Raw genomic sequence first — 20,681 nt, 5'->3', positions numbered from 1 at the left:
AAGACCAATCAGCATCTCTCAATCTCCCTTCTCTCTCTGTCTCTCTTTCATGTCGTGACCTTCACCAGCATGAAGCATGTGCAGCTCGCCTCTCTGTCTGTCCATGAATTATGAAACAGACGGCAGGACAGAAGCTCTGACCAACACAGTGAACTCACTCAAAATCCATGATTACTGACTGACATCCGCATTATCTCAGTTAAGAAACAGATTAAAGATAACAGATAAAATAAAAAACAGTCACTGCCCAATATTTTCTTTTACATTTATTATTTTGTATTGTATTTTATTTCCAACATTCATACTCATTCGTTTTTTTTTTTTTGTTTTTTTTTTTTTTTTACTATTTTAATCTTCCTTGCATTGACAATCTTCATTCATCCATGCCTGCAAGGGAGAGACTTTCAATTACCAGCTAAGTGGTGACTCAGTGACTTTCAATGATACTTTTGGCTAACCTGATTCATTCCTCGTGTTTGCACATTTCAATAAAGAACTTTTGAATCTGCTGTCTCATCTTCTGATAGTGACAGACGACCAGAACTAAATCATAATGGACACAGCTGGAGTTTTTCCTGAACCTGAGTCTTCTCTCGGCACAATATATCAAAATAGCAGGAAGATAGATGAGTATGTGGAGGAATTCCTGAAGTACTGTTACCTGAGGGTGTTGGATGATCATATCCTTATCAACTGCTTCCAGGATGGATTAGATGACAATGTCTGCATGCAAACTGCTGCGAACGAAAAACTGATGTGTGGCACAATTTTTGGACCTCGTACTGTGGCGGGGTAGTGCATCATATACAGTTGAATCTTTGGTTTCATCATTTTGAGAAAACAGTGTGCTCCCTTGTCTCCGCCCGTCCAGAGTCTCTAGCCGCCATGGCCGCCTCGCAAGAGTATCCAACTATTCCCCGATCCAGGAAAGCAACATCTCCAGCCTTTCCCCTGGCCTGGAAGGCTGTGTCCAACAGTGCGGATCTTACATAGAAATTAGCGGATCCTCACCTCATGTCCGTTAGGGTGGCCCTGAGAAATCACTCCACTCTTCGGGTGCCAAATTTAAGCTCCCCTTTCCAGTCTGTCCATGCTTGCCTGAGCTCACCTGGGAGTTGTGGATCATCCCAGTTGGTGTATCACCAAGGGTTGGTGTATCACCTCAACGCTCCATCCATCACTTTAGCTATCCTTGGGCAAGCTTTTAAGGTTGTCCTAACCTTTCAGTCAGAGCTGCCATGGTATCACTATACGGGAATGATGAGTTGAGATAGGAGTCGGCTACCATCTAATCTCAGATGATCCAATATCTGATAGCTGAAGAGCTCAGTAGTATCATGAGGTAAAAGGTTCTCAAGAGCAAGCTTTAGTCTGGTAAACTCACAAGGATCTCCCGTGATGAAGTCTGAAATGGTCAGTGTAGGACCATGGTAGGTGCTCTCCCTCTCATCTGGATGCTAGGGTGGAAGCTCTGTGCATAGGTCTCCATAGCTTGGAGCTTTTATAAGGTCAAACCTCTGCTCTGGATACCCACTTGAATCATGGCAATAGGTACTATACTCAGTGAGTGGCAGAAGTAATCTGCGGAAGTAGGTGGGACAGATTCATCTGGATAGTGTGACTTCCTGTTTGGCAGGCAATCCAGTTTGTATATGATACAACACCTAATGGAAAATTCCAGTGTCGGCTCCAGCCCCTAAGCCCGCTCCGGTGTTGGCCCCAGCCCCCGAGTCCGCTCCAGTGTTGGCTCCAGTCATAGTTCCCTCGTTACGGCCTTGATTGTCACCCTTGAACTCTCTGTTGGTCATTTTATCTCATTAGGTCTGCCGAAATCGACACTACAGATGTCAGCAAGTCAGTCTAGCCAGCACTCCAGACGCCCATCTCTCAGTCAGCACTCCAGACGTTCTCAAGCCAGCTAATCCTCCAGAAGCCCGGGTGTACTTCAATTTACGTGTCCACACAACTTTCAAAGTATACCCAACCACGGATGCCACAGAAGATGGCAGAGTTCGACACATACGCAGTACTATTGTTGTGATTCTTCTGTCTCTTCTGTATTTGCATATGTGCTGTTGTACGCGCACAATCCGCCTAAAACTCGTAACTCGAGCAGATCCTCAAACTGTTGCCAAAACCTCATACTGCAGCTCCACTCGTGAATGAAGTCCAACATGCATTTTTGGAGACAGTCTCTGCTTGTTTGCAAAACACAATGTGTGTAAAGGCTAATGTTTTATGTTTTTGCGTGGCGGACAAGACTGTCTTAAGTTGCCTATTTGCTGTCTAGTCATAGCCAATACAGCCTGTGCATAACACTTCGTCTTTTACAACTCAATCTTTTTGCCAAATATATTAAAAGACAGTAAAAACAGAGTGCCCACATAGCTACAATGACCTTTGTAACCTGCAAGTTGATAAAAAACTTAATGCAAAGCACTCAGATGCGACCCTTCTAATGACGGACAAAACACAAATCCCTGACATCCGCTGCATGGTGAAAAACCTCAATTTGAGCTTGATTTTTTTTTTGGTCGGTGAAAAAAGGTAATATTATGACACCCACAAGTGTCTAATAAAGCCACAACACTAACTTTGCAAAGTTAAAAACAACATGACATTTTATCTAAATTGTAGCCTATTCTTTTGTTATATTCTAAAAGAATATTAAAGTTATATACTTTTGTTTAGGAATCTATCTATAATGTATATAATTTCTGAATTTAAATGATAAAATTATCTTGCTGTATAAATGTTTATAATATTTTATTGTAATTACCTGGAAAAACAGCACAGCATACTGTGCTGACAACAAAATATTAGCGCAGGATATCAGCTTTAAATAAAATAAAAATAACTCTTTTCAAAACTTTGTGTTGAATTACTAACAATTTACAATACATATTTAGATGTGCACAGCATGATTTTCTCACTCCTTTTAGGAGGGAGGGAGAGAGAGTATACTAGAGTATACAAAAAAAAAAGTATACTACAGGACAAACTGAAATTCCATGAAAATAAATCTTAATGTCCACTAGGATTCTAAGAATACAATAAGATCCTATAAGAATCAAATTAGATCCGAAATTCCAATAGGATTTTTTGACAAGGGTGACAACACAATTTAATCATTAAAAAAGAAAATCCTGAATAGTAGCTACTAACCTGCACTTTTCTCACTTGTCAATGTAACATTTGCACCTAGGCTCTACTATTTGAATTCATGATTGATTGACTACCAAATTAAAATCTTAAACGGAATGTTCAAATAACATTATTAACCGCTTAATGTTAATTTCAAATAAGCGAATAATCAACATTACACTCATTAGATTAGAGTTGAAGGCAGGGGCGGACTGGCCATCTGGAGCACCGGGACTTTTCCCGGTGGGTCGCTGGCCAATGTGGGCCAGTACACAAATATATTTTTAAAAAGTGATGGAAATCATAATAATATTACATCTCTACACAAATGGATAAGTGAGTCGACAAGGAGTGTGTTTTGTGTTCTGTGTGCATGTGAGTGTATTGTCCTCCTTCCCTGTTAATTAGTTTGATCTACTCCATTGCGTATCTTGAAATACGCCCCCTTTCACGTCTCATTTACAGAGAGAGAGAGATTGATCCGTTGCAGCGAATTTCTCTGAGCAAATAATTACAAAAAATTGTCCATGGATGAAAAGGTGGAAGAAAAGAAAAGGTGGAGCTGAAAAGTTACGCGTTAAAAAAGCATTAGATGTAGTAGATGCTGTGAAATGCTTCAAATGAACAGATTATGCATTTGGTGTGAAGGGAAGTTGCAGTTCAGCAGGCTCTGACGGCTTTAGTATTACAGCTGAGGTCAAGGATAGCGAGGCTGGACCCAGCAGCACAGTCAGTGTCAGTGATGATGAACCAGCAGCGCCTGCTGATGATGACCAACAACACTCTCCCTTACCTGTACCTGAGCCAGTGAAGAGGATGGCAATCAAACTGAACCAGTAAACTGAAATGAATAGTAGCATTATTTAGCTCGCACTAGTAAACTTACTCTTTTTAACAATAATGGTACCTAGATAGCAACATTGTTTCGGCCCACATCTGGCACTTGTGGAATTCAGATCTGGCCCACATGCAGCGTGGAATGACGGCCCTTGGGTGGCTCACTCCTGTTTGCCAGATCTGGGCCACAAGCAGGCCATAGCAATGCCACATGTCAGCCAAGAGCAAAGAAATAAACCAGAACTGGACCTTATCTGAGCCACAAAGTCTGTGTATATTAAATATGGAGTCATTTCAGCCTTAATAAGTTAACAAGCAGAATCACTGAAGGAAAGAAGAGAACAGAAAAAGAGACGAGCAGAAACACAAGAACTACAACTGACTTCAGACACAGCCTTAGATAAAATCAACTGAAGAGAAAAGAAGACATTAAATCTGTGAAGATCTCAGCAGAGGAGGATTAAACAACTCCACAAACAGCATTACCAGCTTCACTTACTAACCAGACTGACTTTATTTCTGTCAGACGTCTACAAAGGTTTTATTGAGAATTAACAGAGGTTTAACTCTAATGTGTTTCATTTGAAATCAACATAACAGTGATTAGTGTTTCCATTAGTTGGGCTCTTACAACAGAATGACTTGTACACGCGCGAGCGCTGTGCTCGATTGTAGCAATGTATAGCCTACTGACAATAATATTTCTGAGGTAAAATAAACTGAATCACGCTCTGACACTCTATGAAAAACATCTACAATGACATTACATATTTTTACTTACATAGGCTAGTTATGAACACACAGCAATACCACACAAGGGAAAATACTTTTAGAAAGAAAATAAACAATGCCAGGAAACTCCGTATAACTTTGGTACTGGATGCATCCCAGCTAACAATTTTTGGTTCCCATAACGTTAGTTTTTGGTACCCAGAACATTCTCAGAATGTTAGTTTATGGTTCCCAGAACGTTATTTTTTATGGTAACCACCCAGCAACGTTCTGGGAACGTTATTTTATTGTTACATAAAAATAAAACCAAAAAAGAACGTTCCCCTAACGTAAGTATTTGGTTCCCAAAAAAATAACCAAAAAATAACATTAGGGGAACGTTCTGTGTTAACTGGGATAGACAGTATGGATGCTGCCGAATGAAACTTTCTGCGCATGTCTGAACAAGTTCGACTCGCGCATGCGTGAGGCGGGGAATTTTGTATACGCAGCATTTACATAAAAGTAGAATTGATGGAGGGAATTATTTGATAATCAGATAAAATATCTTGAAAACTTTGGTTTGTTCCATTTGTTCCTATTTTAATAAAACCTGTTTAACTATAACCTCAGTGAGCTGAGTACATGATGTTCCACTCTTAAAGACATAGTTTCTTTATTTGTATTATTTTGTCCAGATTTTCATAGTGTTTTATAACTCTCTGTCTGTACCCTTATAAGACATGATACAGATATATAATATGCAGCGTTTGGTCCCTGATGTGCCTTTCAGTGACAGGGCAGTATGTGGTACTAAGTCTTACAATTGATTCCAGTCAATTATGCAAAATAATAACGTTCTCTATAAGTTATTTTCAGGTTATTCAAAAAATAACCTTCCAGCAACGTTCTGGGAATGTTGTTTTATGGTTGCAAAATAATAAAAAATAACCATTTGGGAACGTTCTTTATAAGTTATTTTTAGGTTATTTAAAAGTAACCACCCTGCAACGTTCTGCGAATGTTGTTTTATGGTTACAAAATAATAACTTAAAAACAACCATTAGGGAACGTTCTTTATAAGTTATTTTTAGGTTATTTAAAAGTAACCACCCTGCAACGTTCTGGGAACGTAATTTTATGGTTACATAAAAATAAAACCAAACACAGAACGTTCCCCTAACCAAAAACTAACGCTAGGGGAACGTTCTGTGTTAACTGGGTAGGCCTACGTAGCCTAGTCATTAAAGAAAACGATTTAGTTTCACATTTATGTTTAAAAAATATATATTTATTTTTTTATTTCATCTGTGTTGATTATATGAAAAGTGAAAAGCATGAGTAAGATCCATAGACAGTAAAAGAAATGGACACAGCGACCCCATTGGATTCAACGGAGAAAAGTGAAGTCAATTAGAAGCTCTCACTTCCTAATGGCTGAGCGTACTGCGCAGACTCAAACTGAGCTTGACGATGTAGATGTGATGTGAGTAACCCGTCTGTCTTCTAGTAGCTGTGCCAAGAGAAATCTGAATCATTCCCTTCCGAAACTTGCAGACACGGAGAGTGTGAGTAGGAGGTGTCCATGAGCTAGGAGCAGGAGCAACTTTTGCTAAGTATTCTGATTAATTATTTTGTCATTTTGCCTCCACGTCCCCCCGATTGCCCGCGAGCTTCTCCTCCTGTCCATACGGTAATTCTCTACTGTGCGACAGAGAGTCGCGTAATTATGATGCAATCGTTAGCCAATTTTTACAAAAACTGCTTCTACGGGGCCATAACGTAAGATACAAGGTAATGGAGGCTTTTATACATTTTTGTGTTTCTTTAGAAATAAATAAGTCTTTAAACACCTCAGATGAAAAGTTATTCGCTGTCAAAGTGACGCCAAAATGAATGGGAGTCAATGGAATGCTAACAGCAGGTGATGGTCTGCTAACCAATGGCGGCTCCCAGGGAAGCTTCAGTTTCCAGCTGATGGATTACCCCCTTGGTAAGATCATGCATAAGATGCGCAGTATCGGGAGACGAGGGGGCAGACATGATTTTGACCACTTCATTAGGCTAAGTTTGTTTTTGTAGAAAGCCTTTCTTTAAAGTGAATTTTGTTTTGTATTAATTGTATCTTAATTTTAATCAATGTTTCATCAACCAAATTTAATTTGGTCAATTTCAACCATTTTGCCTGGATTTAATAAATAATAAGTAAATATAGCAGGCAATATAATCAGAACACGGAGGCGCCGGCGCGTGTGGAGCTCGTCTCATAAATTAACCGCTTGGCTACTATTAAAAATTAACCGCTGCTATTAAAAGTTACTTGCCTCACAGACCTGAGAATATATCTATAGAAAGCTTGAAATGTGTACTTTTAACAAAACAATTCAAAACGAAAGAAAACAGACTGCTCTCTGCTTATCCGTATGAATGTGTATTTCTCTCTGACGCGTTTTCCTGCAAAGATCGCGAGTCAGCATTGTCAACTTCATCTTTCAGACAAGCTCTGAGTTTAATATGAGTTTAAGTTTAAGCTGATTTTAAGCTCTGACTAAAATTCCATCCATTTATTTTCGTGAATTGGAATGTGTGCAAAGGATTGTGGGTGATTTAAGGCAGCAAAGGATACATCCGATGCATCCTTCAAAACAGGCAGAATGAAGGACGCGAAACGAAGGCTGCCTCCCAGTTAACACAGAACGTTCCCCTAATGTTATTTTTTGGTTATTTTTTTGGGAACCAAATACTTACGTTAGGGGAACGTTCTTTTTTGGTTTTATTTTTATGTAACAATAAAATAACGTTCCCAGAACGTTGCTGGGTGGTTACCATAAAAAATAACGTTCTGGGAACCATAAACTAACATTCTGAGAATGTTCTGGGTACCAAAAACTAACGTTATGGGAACCAAAAATTGTTAGCTGGGCTTCCAAGGATCCTTCAAATTGAGATGGCCTTCAGCGTCGCTTGATGACGTGGCAGCCGAGATATGCAGCCTTCTGTTTGAGAAACACCCTAACAGCTAATATTGACCACAAGCCATTGCACTTTGGAGGAGGATCCCATTCAGAAATACTAAAAACTTCAAAACATGGCGGATGTCCGTGGCCGACGGTTAAGTAGAGAGGTTAGATAAAGGGAGGAGTGTTAAGCTTGCTGCATATCTCCACACATAGTGAGGGCAGTGAAACAACAGGACACGTGACAGGATGCGTGTAACTAAGCGAAAGAGAGCAACGCTATTTTATGATGTGATAGTATGTCCCAAAGCTTGTCTACTATTCTGCTACACACTCAAAAGTATGTACTTTTCTTCATAAAAAGAGTACATACTTTTAGGGTGTAATATTAGTAGGTTAATTGAGATGCAGCACTAGACTACACAAACCTGGATCAAATTAGTGGGATTGAGTGAACTTCAATTACCTTTTATGAAACCGCTTCAGCCCTAACTTATTTGTTAGGTCTGCTTTTCTTAGCATCTTTAATGAAACAGCCCCCTGGGTCCTGTTTCAGAAAGGAGCTTAAGTGAAAACTCTGCGTATGTTAACCCTGAAATAAGGAGGGAATCTCTGGGTTTTCCATTTCAGAATGGGAGGTTTGTTAAACCCGAGAAAGCAGGGTAAGTCAAGCCCGTTTCATATCATCAGATTAGCCTCAGTTAAACCGATTTCTACACCTTTGACCTGCAACCGTGTAAAACTCCTCTTTGATGGCTCTCACGGGTTTGTGTCCAGGAAAAGACACAAAAACTCTCAGAACGAGTGCGAGAGCGAGGCACATTTTCCTTCCCGCTCTGCATACAGCGGCCTTGCCTTAGTAATGTGCTCTGCATCCCCGATATTATGTAGAAAAGTGTGCAATGAATTAATGGACTGCACTGCAAAAAATGCTTTTCTTACTTAGCATTTTTGTCTTGTTTCCAGTCAAAATATCTAAAGATTCTTAAATCATTTTTTACATAAGAAAAATGGCATAAGGTATTTAGTCTTTCCTGGGGGAAAATTTGCTTATTTTGCAAATTGTCTGCCAATGGGCCAAATGTATCTTATTTCCCAAGGAAAATAATACAAAATATCCCTTTGCATTAAAGGGATAGTTCATCCAAAAATGAAAATTAGCCCATGATTTACTCACCCTCAAGCCATCCTAAGTGTATATGGCATTCTCCTTTCAGGCGAATACAATCAGAGTTATATATAAAAAAAAGTCCTGGCTCTTCCAAGCTTTATAATGGCAGTGAATGGCCATATATATAAGTCCATAAAAGCGCATCCATCATGATTAAGTGCATCTATCCATTATAAAATTGCATCTATTCATCATAAAAGTGCTTCACATGGCTCATGGGGGGCTAATAAAGGCCTTCTGAAGTGAAGCGATGGGTTTGTGTAAGAAAAATATCCACATATAAAACTTTATCGTCTTGTGGTTGAAATTGAAAAAAGTAACAATGCTTCGCTCGCCGGTCAATTTGACGCCCATTGGAATTAATGGAATGCGAAGAATGCTTCAGTACACATAGAAAAACCTAAAAAGCTAAATATTCTAACTAAAAATGCTAACACTTGACCAAAAAATAATTGTATAATGTCTACATGTGTATCTGAATGCATACTGAAGAGAAACTGACTTTAGGGGCCAGCGGGAAACTGTTCATTTGCTCCATATAGACCTATAAGGTCATCTAGAGGAGTCATGAAATGTTATGTTATATTATTTTTTTTCCCCCATGAGTTCGGCAAAGACACACAATCTGTGATTTTTTTTAGCTGAATTAAAAGGTTTATGCATGAAATTGTGAGTTATTTTGAATTTAAGTTGAAAAAATGTGAGGATTGTGCAATTACTATTTATTTATTTATTTATTTATTTATTATTTATTGATCAAATCTAGTAATTTAAAGGTAAATAAAATAAAAAATAAGAAAGAATAAAATAAAATAAGCTTTCTGATATATATATATATATATATATATATATATATATATATATATATAATTTTAGGGTTTCGGGAGGGAAGGATTTGTTACCAAACGCAAGGGAAAAAACTAACCGTGTTTCAGAGTTGGCAACCCTGTGATTAATTACCGGGGCTCCGCCCTAAAGACGTCCAGATTGCCTGTGAGTGCTAAATCAAGCTGTTCTGAATTATTAAGAGCGTTTAAATAACGCTGGCATCAGTGCAGCTGATTTAGGGTTAAGCTGTAGAGCAGTGTGAATCTTAACAGAAGTGCTGCAGGGTTTCTGAAAGAGACTCTTGATTTCTGTCTAGTCTTGGATGATTGCTCTTCATGGCTGTGAGGGAGATTTGTGTTTGGAAAGGGCTCATTTTAGCCCTTTTCCTCTTTGCTGTTGATGGACAGAAAAGGCCGTGAGTACCATGGGCTTTGAAGAGAACAGAAGCAGCCTAATGTTTATGCTGATGCAGTTTTAAAGATGGCTAGATGAATCCACAAAGCTTTAACCATATGTTAAAGGGATAGTTCACTTTGAAATTAACTTTTGATATGTTTTAGCTTACCTCAAGGGCATCCAAGATGTAGGTGTCTTTGTTTCCGCAGTAGTTTCAATTTTGATATTTTTAGGTCAAACCGTTCTTGTCTGTCAGTCATATAATGCAGGTCTATGGTCACTGTCTCAAAACACAAGCACAGAGTCCAAATTAAAACAATTCCCCACGTCCAAATGAAACAATTCCCCATCATAAGTACACATTGATGGCCTAAGACACGAAACGAGCGGTTTGTGTGAGAAAACGAACAGTATTTATATCGTTGTTATCTCTTGAAAACAGCACACGTCCAAATGATCTGACAGTGCGGGCGGGTATAGATATATACATAGATGTCGCCTTGGCTACGGTTTCGTTCCAATGAACTGCAGTAGCGAAGGCGACATCTACTATACCCGCCAGCGGACGGGAATAGATATATACACTAGATGTCGCTTGGCTATGGTTTCGTTCCAATGAACTGCAGTAGCCAAGGCGACATCTATGTATATATCTATACCCGCCCGCGCCGTCAGATCATTTGGACGTGTGCTGTTTTCAAGAGATAACAATGATATAAATACTGTTCGTTTTCTCACACAAACCGCTCGTTTCGTGTCTTAGGCCATCAATGTGTACTTATGATGGGGAATTGTTTCATTTGGACGATGGGGAATTGTTTTAATTTGGACTCTGTGCTTGTGTTTTGAGCCAGTGACCATCGACCTGCATTATATGACTGACAGACAAGAACGGTTTGACCTAAAAATATCAAAATTGAAACTACTGCGGAAACAAAGACACCTACATCTTGGATGCCCTTGAGGTAAGCTAAAACATATCAAAAATTAATTTCAAAGTGAACTATCCCTTTACGTTCATTTATCATGTTGTACTTTGTGGCCATCTAGTGACCAAATGATGAATGGTGTTCACTGAGTGTTTATATATCTTGTTACGAATCATTGTTGAATTTTTTTATATATATAAAAATATAAATATTAAAAAAAAATGTTTGGACCACGGCAGTCTAGTGTTGGCAACTTTTTTTTTTCTTTTTTCTTTTTTTTTCTCACCTAGACAACCAACCACATTATGCCCCCTTTCAAAAGGTACAATAGACACATCTGGGGAAATCCTCAATTTATATGAAATTTCAGCTCAAAATACCCCACAGTACATCTATTATAGCTTGTCAAATTTGCCCCTTTTTGGGTGTGAGCAAAAATGTGCTGTTTTTGTGTCCCTTTAAATGTAAATGAGCTGCTGCTCCACCTCTGTTCAGAAGAGGCCAAACCTTTACACAAGCTTTGGATCCTCCAGCAATAACAAAACATGTCTCATCCAAAATCTCAGAAATAACCAATAGCGAGTGCAGCCTTATGGAGAGACTCAGTAAGTGGTTCAACTTTTAGATGCATCTGGACATTTCAGACTTGTTAGTGAATACATTTATGTAGTTGTTGTGGAGTTGCATTGTTTCAGCTCATTGACTTGCATGTACATGTTTAACTTTTTTTACACAGGTCAACACAGTTCCCTGAGGTCTTTATAAGACAGCTGTGACATTTTGTTTTTGTCAAATAGTTTTCAGTGCTCATCTGTGCAGCCAACGACAAACATGCATGCTTTGCTCGAACTTTTGCCATTGCGTTAGAACTGGTTACACTGTTGCTTGCGAAAACCAGATGGCAGCGCCGTGGGTGGAAATGTGCAGATTAAGTGGTGGTAATATTTTAAGATTTATGATATTTCCCCTTTAAATTCAGAGCTTCAACATACAACTTAGAGGTGAATGATTAATCGCTAAGAGATTGTGATCTTGATTCAAACACCCACACAGCCTTATTCCTAAGTGACAAAGATTTGACTTAATTAAACCTTTGACAATCAAACGGAACATTCAAATCTGCATTGGTGCTGCTGAGCCAGAGAGAGCAGTTGTCATAGGTATGAAGTTGTTGCTTCAAATGATTGTTTTGATTGTACACTACTAGGTGGTGATTGGTTAAAACGTCATTGAATCATTCAAGGAATTCACTCAAAGCTGATTCATGCAGTAATGAAACAAGTGAAGTATTTATGAATCATTCAATCAAACTGATTTTTTTTCCCCTTTTTTTAAATACACTGCATCAATTAACATTGTTTGAACTTCTAAGTTGCACAACATTTTATCCAGAATTGTGCAGCTCTAATACAACACCTGCTGCCCACTCCAACCCCTCCCTGACAGATTATTTATTTGAGCTATTTTTGATGCACAGACCTGGCAACCCTGTGGTAGCCACTTTCTGTGGACGTTCAACCAACATGTAAATGTTGTGACCTGATTCCCTTTGGTTCCTGAACCTAAACTTATGATGTTTACACAGGTTATTCATGGTGACGTTCCCTGCAGTGATTGAAACTGGATCTAATGCCAAATTGTGTGCAAGTCTTCTGAAACCCCAAGAAAGTCTTACGATTACAGTTTCTCTGCTTGATGAGGAAAATGGGATGACTCAACTTGTGCAGCAGGTTTCTTCAAAGCCATTTCACCAATGCTTTTGTTTCCAGGTTTGTTTTTAGATGCTTTTTTTGTTTTGTTCTTTTGTTTTTTGTCTGGTTTGTTGGTAACAGTTTCTCTACAGGCTCCTCAAGTAGATCGAGAAGCTGTGCAGACGATGAAGGTAGAAGTCCAAGGGAAGGTCTTCAAAGCAACTGAAGAGAGGAAAGTCATGTTTAGACGTTACCTGCCTTTGACCTTCATCCAGACAGACAAACCCATCTACAATCCAGGACAAACAGGTGAGCTGTGAATGAACCTTGGTTGAATATTAGAGATGTATAGGCCATTACACTACAAGTTCTGATGTGTTTTCAGTTGCATTATGCAATGTGGGCCTTTACTGCTGTTTTTGCAGTGAATTTCCGAGTTGTCACCATGGATGGCAAGTTTTTGCCTCTTGATCAGATGGTAAGGCCTGACCATGAACAAATTGCATGTTTGCATGCATAGTTTTGCAATTTGAATTTCTTTGCATGATTGCTGCATTAGTATGTTCTTTTTAAATGCTTAACATTCCTATCTTTATGTCTTGCAGTATAGTCTGGTGGTGGTGGAGGTGAGAATTCTCCGGTGCAATGGAGACAATGCTTTTTTTGCACTTGCTTTGTTTGCACTTGCTTTGTTTGCAGTATTTCTCTGAGCTGTTCATTGTGTTAATAGGACAATAATAATAACAGAATTGGTCAGTGGACAAACATTTCCTCAACGGGGTGGATATTGCAGCTTTCTCATGAGCTAAACCCAGAGGCTCAGATAGGGATGTACACACTAAAGGCTTTTATTGGTGACCAAATAATCGCCCATGTTTTTGAGGTGAAAAAATATGGTAAGCTATTATGAAAATTTTGTATAATGTGCAACAGTTCAATGACCGATCTGAGGTCAACACTTTTTATTTCTGGTTTAGTTTTGCCCAAGTTTGACGTGACCGTAAACACACCACAGATGTATAGCGTTGCAGATGTGGGACTGAAAGTTGAGGCTTGTGCCAAGTGAGTGACTGTTATTTTCTTGTCTTGTGGTTGGACAGTTCTTGATCGTGTTTCTTGTGACGTTTTCCAGATACACATATGGCCAACCTGTACCCGGTCAAGCCTTGGTGGAAGTATGTCGTGAGCCATTTCCATACGTTGTGGTTCCTGAGTTGACCCGTTGGTGCTCGTCTCAAACCGCAGAGGTGTGACTCCTGACTTGCAGTGGAGGGTTTTTCTTCTGCTCGTGCTTGACTGAAATGTGACTTTGTTCTGCTACCAGATGAGTGCCACAGGCTGCGCCTCCCTTACCGTCGATACATCAGTGTTTTTTAACACCAAATTTGAAAATAATCTGAAAGATGCGCTTCTTGTAAATGTGAATGTCACTGAGGAGGGAACAGGTGAGCTATTGGCTGATCTGGACCAATGACATGCGTACGAAGGAAGTTGACTTTGCTTATTTATTTTTTTATTTTTTTCAGATGTATTGATGTCAAAATCAGCAACAGTGTCCATTACATTTGAAGTCGGCAAGGTCACGTTTGTGGACCTCCCAGATTATTTTGAACCTGGATCAACGATTAAAGGAAAGGCAAGTAAAAGTTCACCCTTTGTTGCAGAAGCCTTCACATTTGTTCCCTTTTCTAACCTTGATTCCCAACAGATATCTGTGTCTCGTTTTGATGGTACTCCAGTCGCAAACAAAGCGGTTTATCTCCTTGATAACAGCTGGCCCAACAAACTGCTGCAGAATCTGACCACAAACCAGAAAGGACTGGCCTCATTCTCCCTCTGCACTGCTAGTCTTCCTAAAGCTGCTCTGAATCTGGTGGTACGATTTGCTCTGTTTTGTGAAATGGACTTCTCACATTTGCTAGAAACCCATTCCATTCGTTGTTCCCCAGGCAAGTGCGACTCCAGCAGTTGTCAATGGTTACAAATCGCCATACTTCACTGCAGATACAAGGGTTGTTCAACTTCTCCAACCTGATGCTTCCAGTAACCCATCTAGTGAACTGACTATAGTGAAGCTCGAGCAGCCACTCAAATTTGATGCTGCTTTTCCAGTGACAGTGAAGTATTCTTTTGTTGGAGAGGCTGGTGACTACAGCGTTGACATCATCTATATGGTGAGTGGACATTAGGCTTTTTTTTTTATAAACATTGCTTTCGCCTGTTTTTATGCACCTTTTTGTTTGTCAGGTCTTGTCCAGAGGATTGATCGTCCTCCATGGATTTAAGACGGTGAAAGCGAGGGCTTCTAATATCATCACGAGCGGCTCTGTGTCTTTCCAGCTGTCTGTCAGTGCCGATATGGCTCCAGTAGTGCAGATTCTGGTCTACTGTGTTCTGCCCAGTGAGAATGTTGTTGTTGGTAGTGCATTGTTTGAGACAGAAACTCGTTTCCAAAACCAGGTATAATGTGCACTAGCATCTTTTGCCTTCAAGTGGGGTATGATGACGTGTCCTACAGCGTGTTGGTCCTTGTTCCAGGTGTCTCTACAGTTCTCTCCTGCTACGGCTGTTCCTGCTGAGGAAAATATTCTGACTGTCTCTGCTGAAGCAGGATCTCTGTGTGGCATCAGTGCTGTAGATCAGAGCATCTGGATCTTGGAGCCAGGAAGACATCTGAGTGCTAAAATGGTATCCATGTGCAGTTTTTCATTTGTTTAAGTTGTTGGTCTTGATTGACAGTATAGTTCGGCTTTAGAATGAGTAATGCTAATGGATCAAATGGACAAACCTATGTTATAGCAGTTTTAGTTTACATTAACGCCTATAAACTGTGACCACCATACCAAACAATGTGTTTAGTTAAACATGTGACATACTAACACTGATTTATGGTCCCAGGTGTTTGACTTACTCCCAGTGCGATCGCTATCAGGTTACCCACACGGTGTTGAGGATGAACCAGAGTGTCTAGGTTTTCGACCCCGTCTAGCTTTTAATATAGATTCTGCCTACACTGCTCCTACAAATCAAGCCTACACAACCTTCAAGGTAGAAAACCATAAATGATCATGTAGTCACTGAATAGTATGGAGTCATTGACTTTAAATTGGTCTGTTTTGACTTGATACTATGACAGAGCCTGGGAATGAAGATCGCAACAAATCTTGCTGTACAAGCCCCTCCGTGCCCGCTGTATCGTAGAGGTCCAGAAAGTAGGTCCATGCAGATGGGAAGTTCTTTCCATAAACCATTCTGCATGACATGGTGAACTTGCCTTGTTGTAGGAGGTTATTCCGCTTGCTTTGTGGATGGACAAATTGCTTGTTAAAATTTCCATAATTACAATGGAGGGGCAGTTATGAACGATGCTTATTCTGCAGACACTAATACTGTTTATGGTAAATGGGTAAAATAACTTGTCTCTTTCAGTGAATTTGAATGGTCTTCCTGTAGCCATGACTGAAATGGCTCCTGCTGAAATGGCTCTTCCAGAAGCAGAAAAGCCTGGACCCAACACTCCCTCTTCAGAAGTGACTGTCAGGACTTACTTTCCAGAAACATGGCTCTGGCAGCTTGCTCAAGTGGGGTTAGTGAATTCCTTGTAAAGCTACTTAAAGCTGCAGTCGGCAAGCCTGGCAGATTGAGGAGACTTAGCCAAAATTTGTAATGTTTACAACTCTCATGCCCCTCCCTCAGAACCACTGAGCACCCTTCCATTGAGTTTGTGCTCGTCAGTGCGTGTGCACCAGATTTTCTGTGAACGCGCCTGTCTCTTCAGCATCCTCAACACCAAGAATACTTGGATTACTTAACACTCAGAAATAGTCAATGGTTGATAAAGCACAATTACCTGTCCAGATGAAATGTGGCACACTCTGCATCCAGCTTGAACCCTTTGAAATACCGTAACTTGGATCCCTCCACCTTTCAAATGCCGGTCCGATGTTGATCCTGGCTTTATTACAGGCACAGTCGCTTTCTTTGTTTCCTTTTCTACAGGTGTCTTTCTCAGTTGTTTTGGACCTCATAGCTCTGGTTAACTGAGGAAATGGAAGCTTGTTAGTAGATTTTCTCTACGCCATCACGCTTTGTACAATTCAACACACCTGCGAACTTCAGCCGTATGCACGTGATATTGTAATGTGCGAGAGGGGGGAGGGGGTATCTGTGGCGTGTGCACGACCTGTGATTGACTGTCAGATCTCACACAGCCCTGTGCTGATTGAACCAGAAGAATTGGGAGTGAAACTGGAGTTTTTGCAAAACAAATAACAGGCTCTAGGTGGAGGTGCAGGTTTTTTTCTTAAACCGGCTGATTTATGTCCTGTCGGAGCAGTGTCTGTTTCATTGAATGTGATCAAAAAAAATCTTGCCGACTGCAGCTTTAACCACTTTACTTCTGTTCCTCTTATCTTTCTCTTGTGCTGTCCTTCAGAGACACTGGATCCACACAAGTTCCTCTCACTGTTCCTGACACCATTACCACATGGGAGACTGAGGCGTTCTGCCTTTCCTCAAAAGGTTTCGGTCTGGCTCCTCCTGCCCTCCTGACGGTCTTCCAGCCCTTCTTCCTGGAGCTCTCCCTGCCGTACTCCATCGTCCGTGGGGAGTCTTTTGAGCTGAAGGCCACAGTCTTCAGCTATCTGTCCAAGTGCATCATGGTCTGCAATGTTTATTTTGAAATATTTATAGAGATGTGTATAGAAGTTCATGTGCCTTTGCTCCATGTGCTCTGTTTCCTTGGCAGGTTAAAGTAACACCAGCTTCATCCACTGCCTTCACTCTTAAACCATATACTGATCCGTATTCATCCTGTCTTTGTGCTAATGGGAGAAAGACCTTCAAATGGGTTCTCTCAGCTTCGGTTCTAGGTCAGTTTTGGATTGCCTCTCTAAATTAGACCGGAAGTGAGCAATGCCTAATATACACTTGTCACTGCAGGAACTGTCAATGTGACTGTCAGTGCTTCAGCTGAAGCATCCCGGTCTCGATGTGGCACTGAAGTTGTGACTGTGCCTACGAGAGGACGCATTGATGTAGTCACTCGAAGTCTTCTTGTCCTGGTGAGTGTTAACCAGCCTACTGGAGTTTGATTATGGAGATCATGCTGCTACTGATGTGGTGTTATTGCTTTTATAGCCTGAAGGAGTTGAAAGGACAAACACCCAGAGTTGGTTACTATGTCCAAAGGGTTTGTTAGTACTCAATGATTCCCGAATACATTCTCCCTGTACAGCTAAAATTTAGCCAGTGCTTAATTCTGATCCGTTATTTTCGGTCTGCAGGAAACGTTCTTTCTGAAGACATGACTCTGACATTTCCAAAAAATGTGGTTCAAGGATCAGCCAGATGCTCTGTTTCAGTCCTTGGTAAAACATTTGAGTAGAAACTGACATGTGAAGGTTGGTTGAATAACTGTTTCTGATGTGGGTTTAATGCTTGACATCTTGTAGGGGACATAATGGGTCGTGCGCTGAAGAATCTGGATAGGTTATTACAGATGCCGTATGGCTGTGGAGAACAGAATATGATTGTTCTTGCTCCCAATATTTACATCCTGCTGTACCTGGAAGTCACAGAGCAACTCACCGCAGCCATCCGAGAGACCACCACAGGCTTCCTTAAGAGCGGTATGGATGACCAAATCCACTTTACCTTTGTAGGAGACTAAATTCCAAAGAGGTTTAGTCCTTCTCCATACTAACTCTTTGACCATTTTACATGTGGGTTTTGCCCCAATCAGGATACCAAAGACAACTGAACTACAGACATGGTGATGGTTCATACAGTACATTTGGTTATGATGAATCAAATACATGGTGAGTTTCGCTCTGTTCTACTCTTGTGTAATCTGTGACACCAGCAGTTTGTAAGTTCAGTTTGTCACAACCTTTTTCACGACCAGGTTGACCGCCTTTGTCATGAGATCTTTTGGTCTAGCGAGGCAATTTGTCTTCATTGATCCACATGTCCTGCAGAGTGCAAAGGATTGGTTGATCAGCAAGCAGGGTTCAGACGGCTGTTTCATGCAGCAGGGAACTCTGCACCACATCGACATGAAGGTGCAACACATGTTTCTTAAACTATGCCCCATCCAATTGACTTGAGATGAGTCAATTCTTCTAAATCAAATTTTTTGTTTTGTTTTTTTAGGGTGGTGTTGGTGACGAGGTGACCATGACTGCCTACATTGTTGCATCACTGCTCGAACTAGGCGTCCCCACAACGGTAAACGCATCTCCAGTAGTTCTGTGAACTCCTTGCAGATGATTTTTCTGATATTTGTTTTGATTTCAGGATCCCGTCATTACCAACGCTCTGTCATGCTTGAGGCCTGTCGTTGGGAACGTGGGAAACCCATATGCCACGGCTCTGCTGGCCTACACCTTCAGTCTGGCTGGAGAGACCACCATTCACTCACAGCTTTTAGCTTGCTTGAACAATCTTGGCATTTCTGATGGTGAGATTTACCAGCCTCTTGATGTTTGTTCATCAGGTTCTTTGTCATCAACTTTCTCCCCTCCATCTCATCCTAAGGCTCTAAGGTCCATTGGTCTCAGACGACATCTGGTGATACTCTGGCGGTGGAGATCAGCTCTTACGTGCTGCTAGCGGTTCTCACTGTTCAGCCTCTCACGACAGCTAATCTAGGTTATGCTAACCGCATTGTCAACTGGCTCGTGACCCAGCAGAATCCCTATGGAGGCTTCTCCTCCACCCAGGTGCCTCTGACTACCAAACATGAGTGCAATCATTTATGAGGAGTTTTTAATCTGGTGCTTGTTTTTAGGACACTGTGGTGGCTCTTCATGCTCTGTCTGTGTACGCTGCTCAAGTGTTTAGCTTGGATGGCACCAGCACTGTTACCGTACAGTCCTCAGTTGTAGGAGACTCTTATAGCTTCAAAGTGAATCGGGACAACAGGCTGCTGTATCAGGAGAAGCCACTGAAGAACATTCCTGGCAAATATAGTGTTAAAGCATCAGGATCCACTTGTGTGTCTGTGCAGGTCTGTATCTTCAACCCCATTTCTGTTGTGCACATCCAAATCTTACTGTGCTGTGTCTGCTCTGCACTCATACTATAGGTTGCGTGTTTCTACAACATCCCAACACCCGTTAAAGCCGCCAAAACGTTGAGTGTTGAAGCGAAGGTGACTGGAGACTGCCAACCGCTTGGAGCTGATCTCATGTTGAACTTCATGGTGAAGTAAGAACAGCTTTGAATTTGTGTCCTAAAACAGCTAATTTTTACATGTTCCAAAAGGAAGCTGTTCTTGATCCTTTTGACTAAACCTCTTTATTCCCCCATCACCCTCATTCAGATACGATGGTGGAAAAGCAAGCACTAACATGGTTCTAGTGGACATTAAGCTCCTGTCGGGCTTCACAGCAGACACGTCACTGGTTCGTAGGTTTAAGATTTTAGAAAGTCACATGCTTGAAGCTCCTTCACATGTATTTGTCTGTAAACGATTGTCTTTTCCTCAGCTCGGTTCTTCACCCCAATCATTCGCTCCGTTAGTGGAGCGGGTTGATGCTGAAGATGATCATGTCCTAGTGTATCTGAAAGGGGTGAGACTGGGTATATTACTAGCTGCCATCTTGAGTGCTATGTATGTTGCTGTTCATCCTTTCTGTCTTGTAGGTTCCCAAAGGTGTTCCCATGAGTTACACACTGCAGCTGAAACAGGTTCTTGCAGTTAAAAATCTCAAGCCTGCAGTCATCAACGTTTATGACTACTATCAGACAAGTATGCTTTCATCCTAATCATGCTTTGCTCTGGCTGAATTCACTGTTAAAATGATCCAGCTCATTTTCTCTTCCTATTCCAGGTGATTCATTTGAGACCACCTATACGTCCCCCTGTCCATGATTTGATTCAGTACTGGCTGTAGGAGACATGACTTAAATAAAACTGCTTTTACACAATCAGTCCTTTTGTTGCCTGTTTTGTTTGTCATCTGACGTTAGTTTGAAGCAGGAAGTTGCAGTGTTAATGAGTTTCTATTTGTCC

At 40.8% G+C, this 20,681-nt stretch overlaps 1 protein-coding gene across 1 annotated transcript; it reads left to right on the top strand.

Moving 5' to 3' along the window:
- Window positions 1-9,885: 9,885 nt before the first annotated feature.
- Window positions 9,886-20,600, top strand: LOC311300423 (alpha-2-macroglobulin-like). Its single transcript, XM_084424675.1, has 34 exons — window positions 9,886-10,063; window positions 12,559-12,742; window positions 12,817-12,973; window positions 13,090-13,142; window positions 13,270-13,290; window positions 13,395-13,560; window positions 13,642-13,726; window positions 13,797-13,911; window positions 13,989-14,109; window positions 14,191-14,300; window positions 14,373-14,540; window positions 14,614-14,838; window positions 14,912-15,124; window positions 15,203-15,352; window positions 15,563-15,712; window positions 15,801-15,876; window positions 16,094-16,250; window positions 17,100-17,325; window positions 17,412-17,535; window positions 17,606-17,727; window positions 17,804-17,855; window positions 17,950-18,033; window positions 18,118-18,294; window positions 18,408-18,483; window positions 18,570-18,726; window positions 18,818-18,892; window positions 18,962-19,124; window positions 19,202-19,386; window positions 19,455-19,673; window positions 19,752-19,873; window positions 19,989-20,070; window positions 20,155-20,238; window positions 20,312-20,417; window positions 20,500-20,600. The coding sequence occupies exons 1-34, from the start codon at window positions 9,984-9,986 to the stop codon at window positions 20,538-20,540; spliced, it is 4,326 nt and encodes a 1,441-aa protein (XP_084280801.1). The 5' UTR covers window positions 9,886-9,983; the 3' UTR covers window positions 20,541-20,600.
- Window positions 20,601-20,681: the final 81 nt, after the last annotated feature.

The sequence above is a fragment of the Rutilus rutilus genome (genome assembly GCF_951802725.1).
Source record: "Rutilus rutilus genome assembly, chromosome: 1".
NCBI classification, from domain to species: Eukaryota; Metazoa; Chordata; class Actinopteri; order Cypriniformes; family Leuciscidae; genus Rutilus; species Rutilus rutilus.
This window is presented reverse-complemented; position numbering and strand designations above follow the sequence as displayed.

Coding starts and splice junctions, on each gene's coding strand:
- LOC311300423 (XM_084424675.1), top strand. CDS start 9,984: ATGGCTGTGAGGGAGATTTGTGTTTGGAAAGGGCTCATTTTAGCCCTT. Junction 14,541..14,613: donor AAGCTGCTCTGAATCTGGTG/GTACGATTTGCT, acceptor GTTGTTCCCCAG/GCAAGTGCGACTCCAGCAGT. Junction 15,877..16,093: donor GTATCGTAGAGGTCCAGAAA/GTAGGTCCATGC, acceptor TGTCTCTTTCAG/TGAATTTGAATGGTCTTCCT.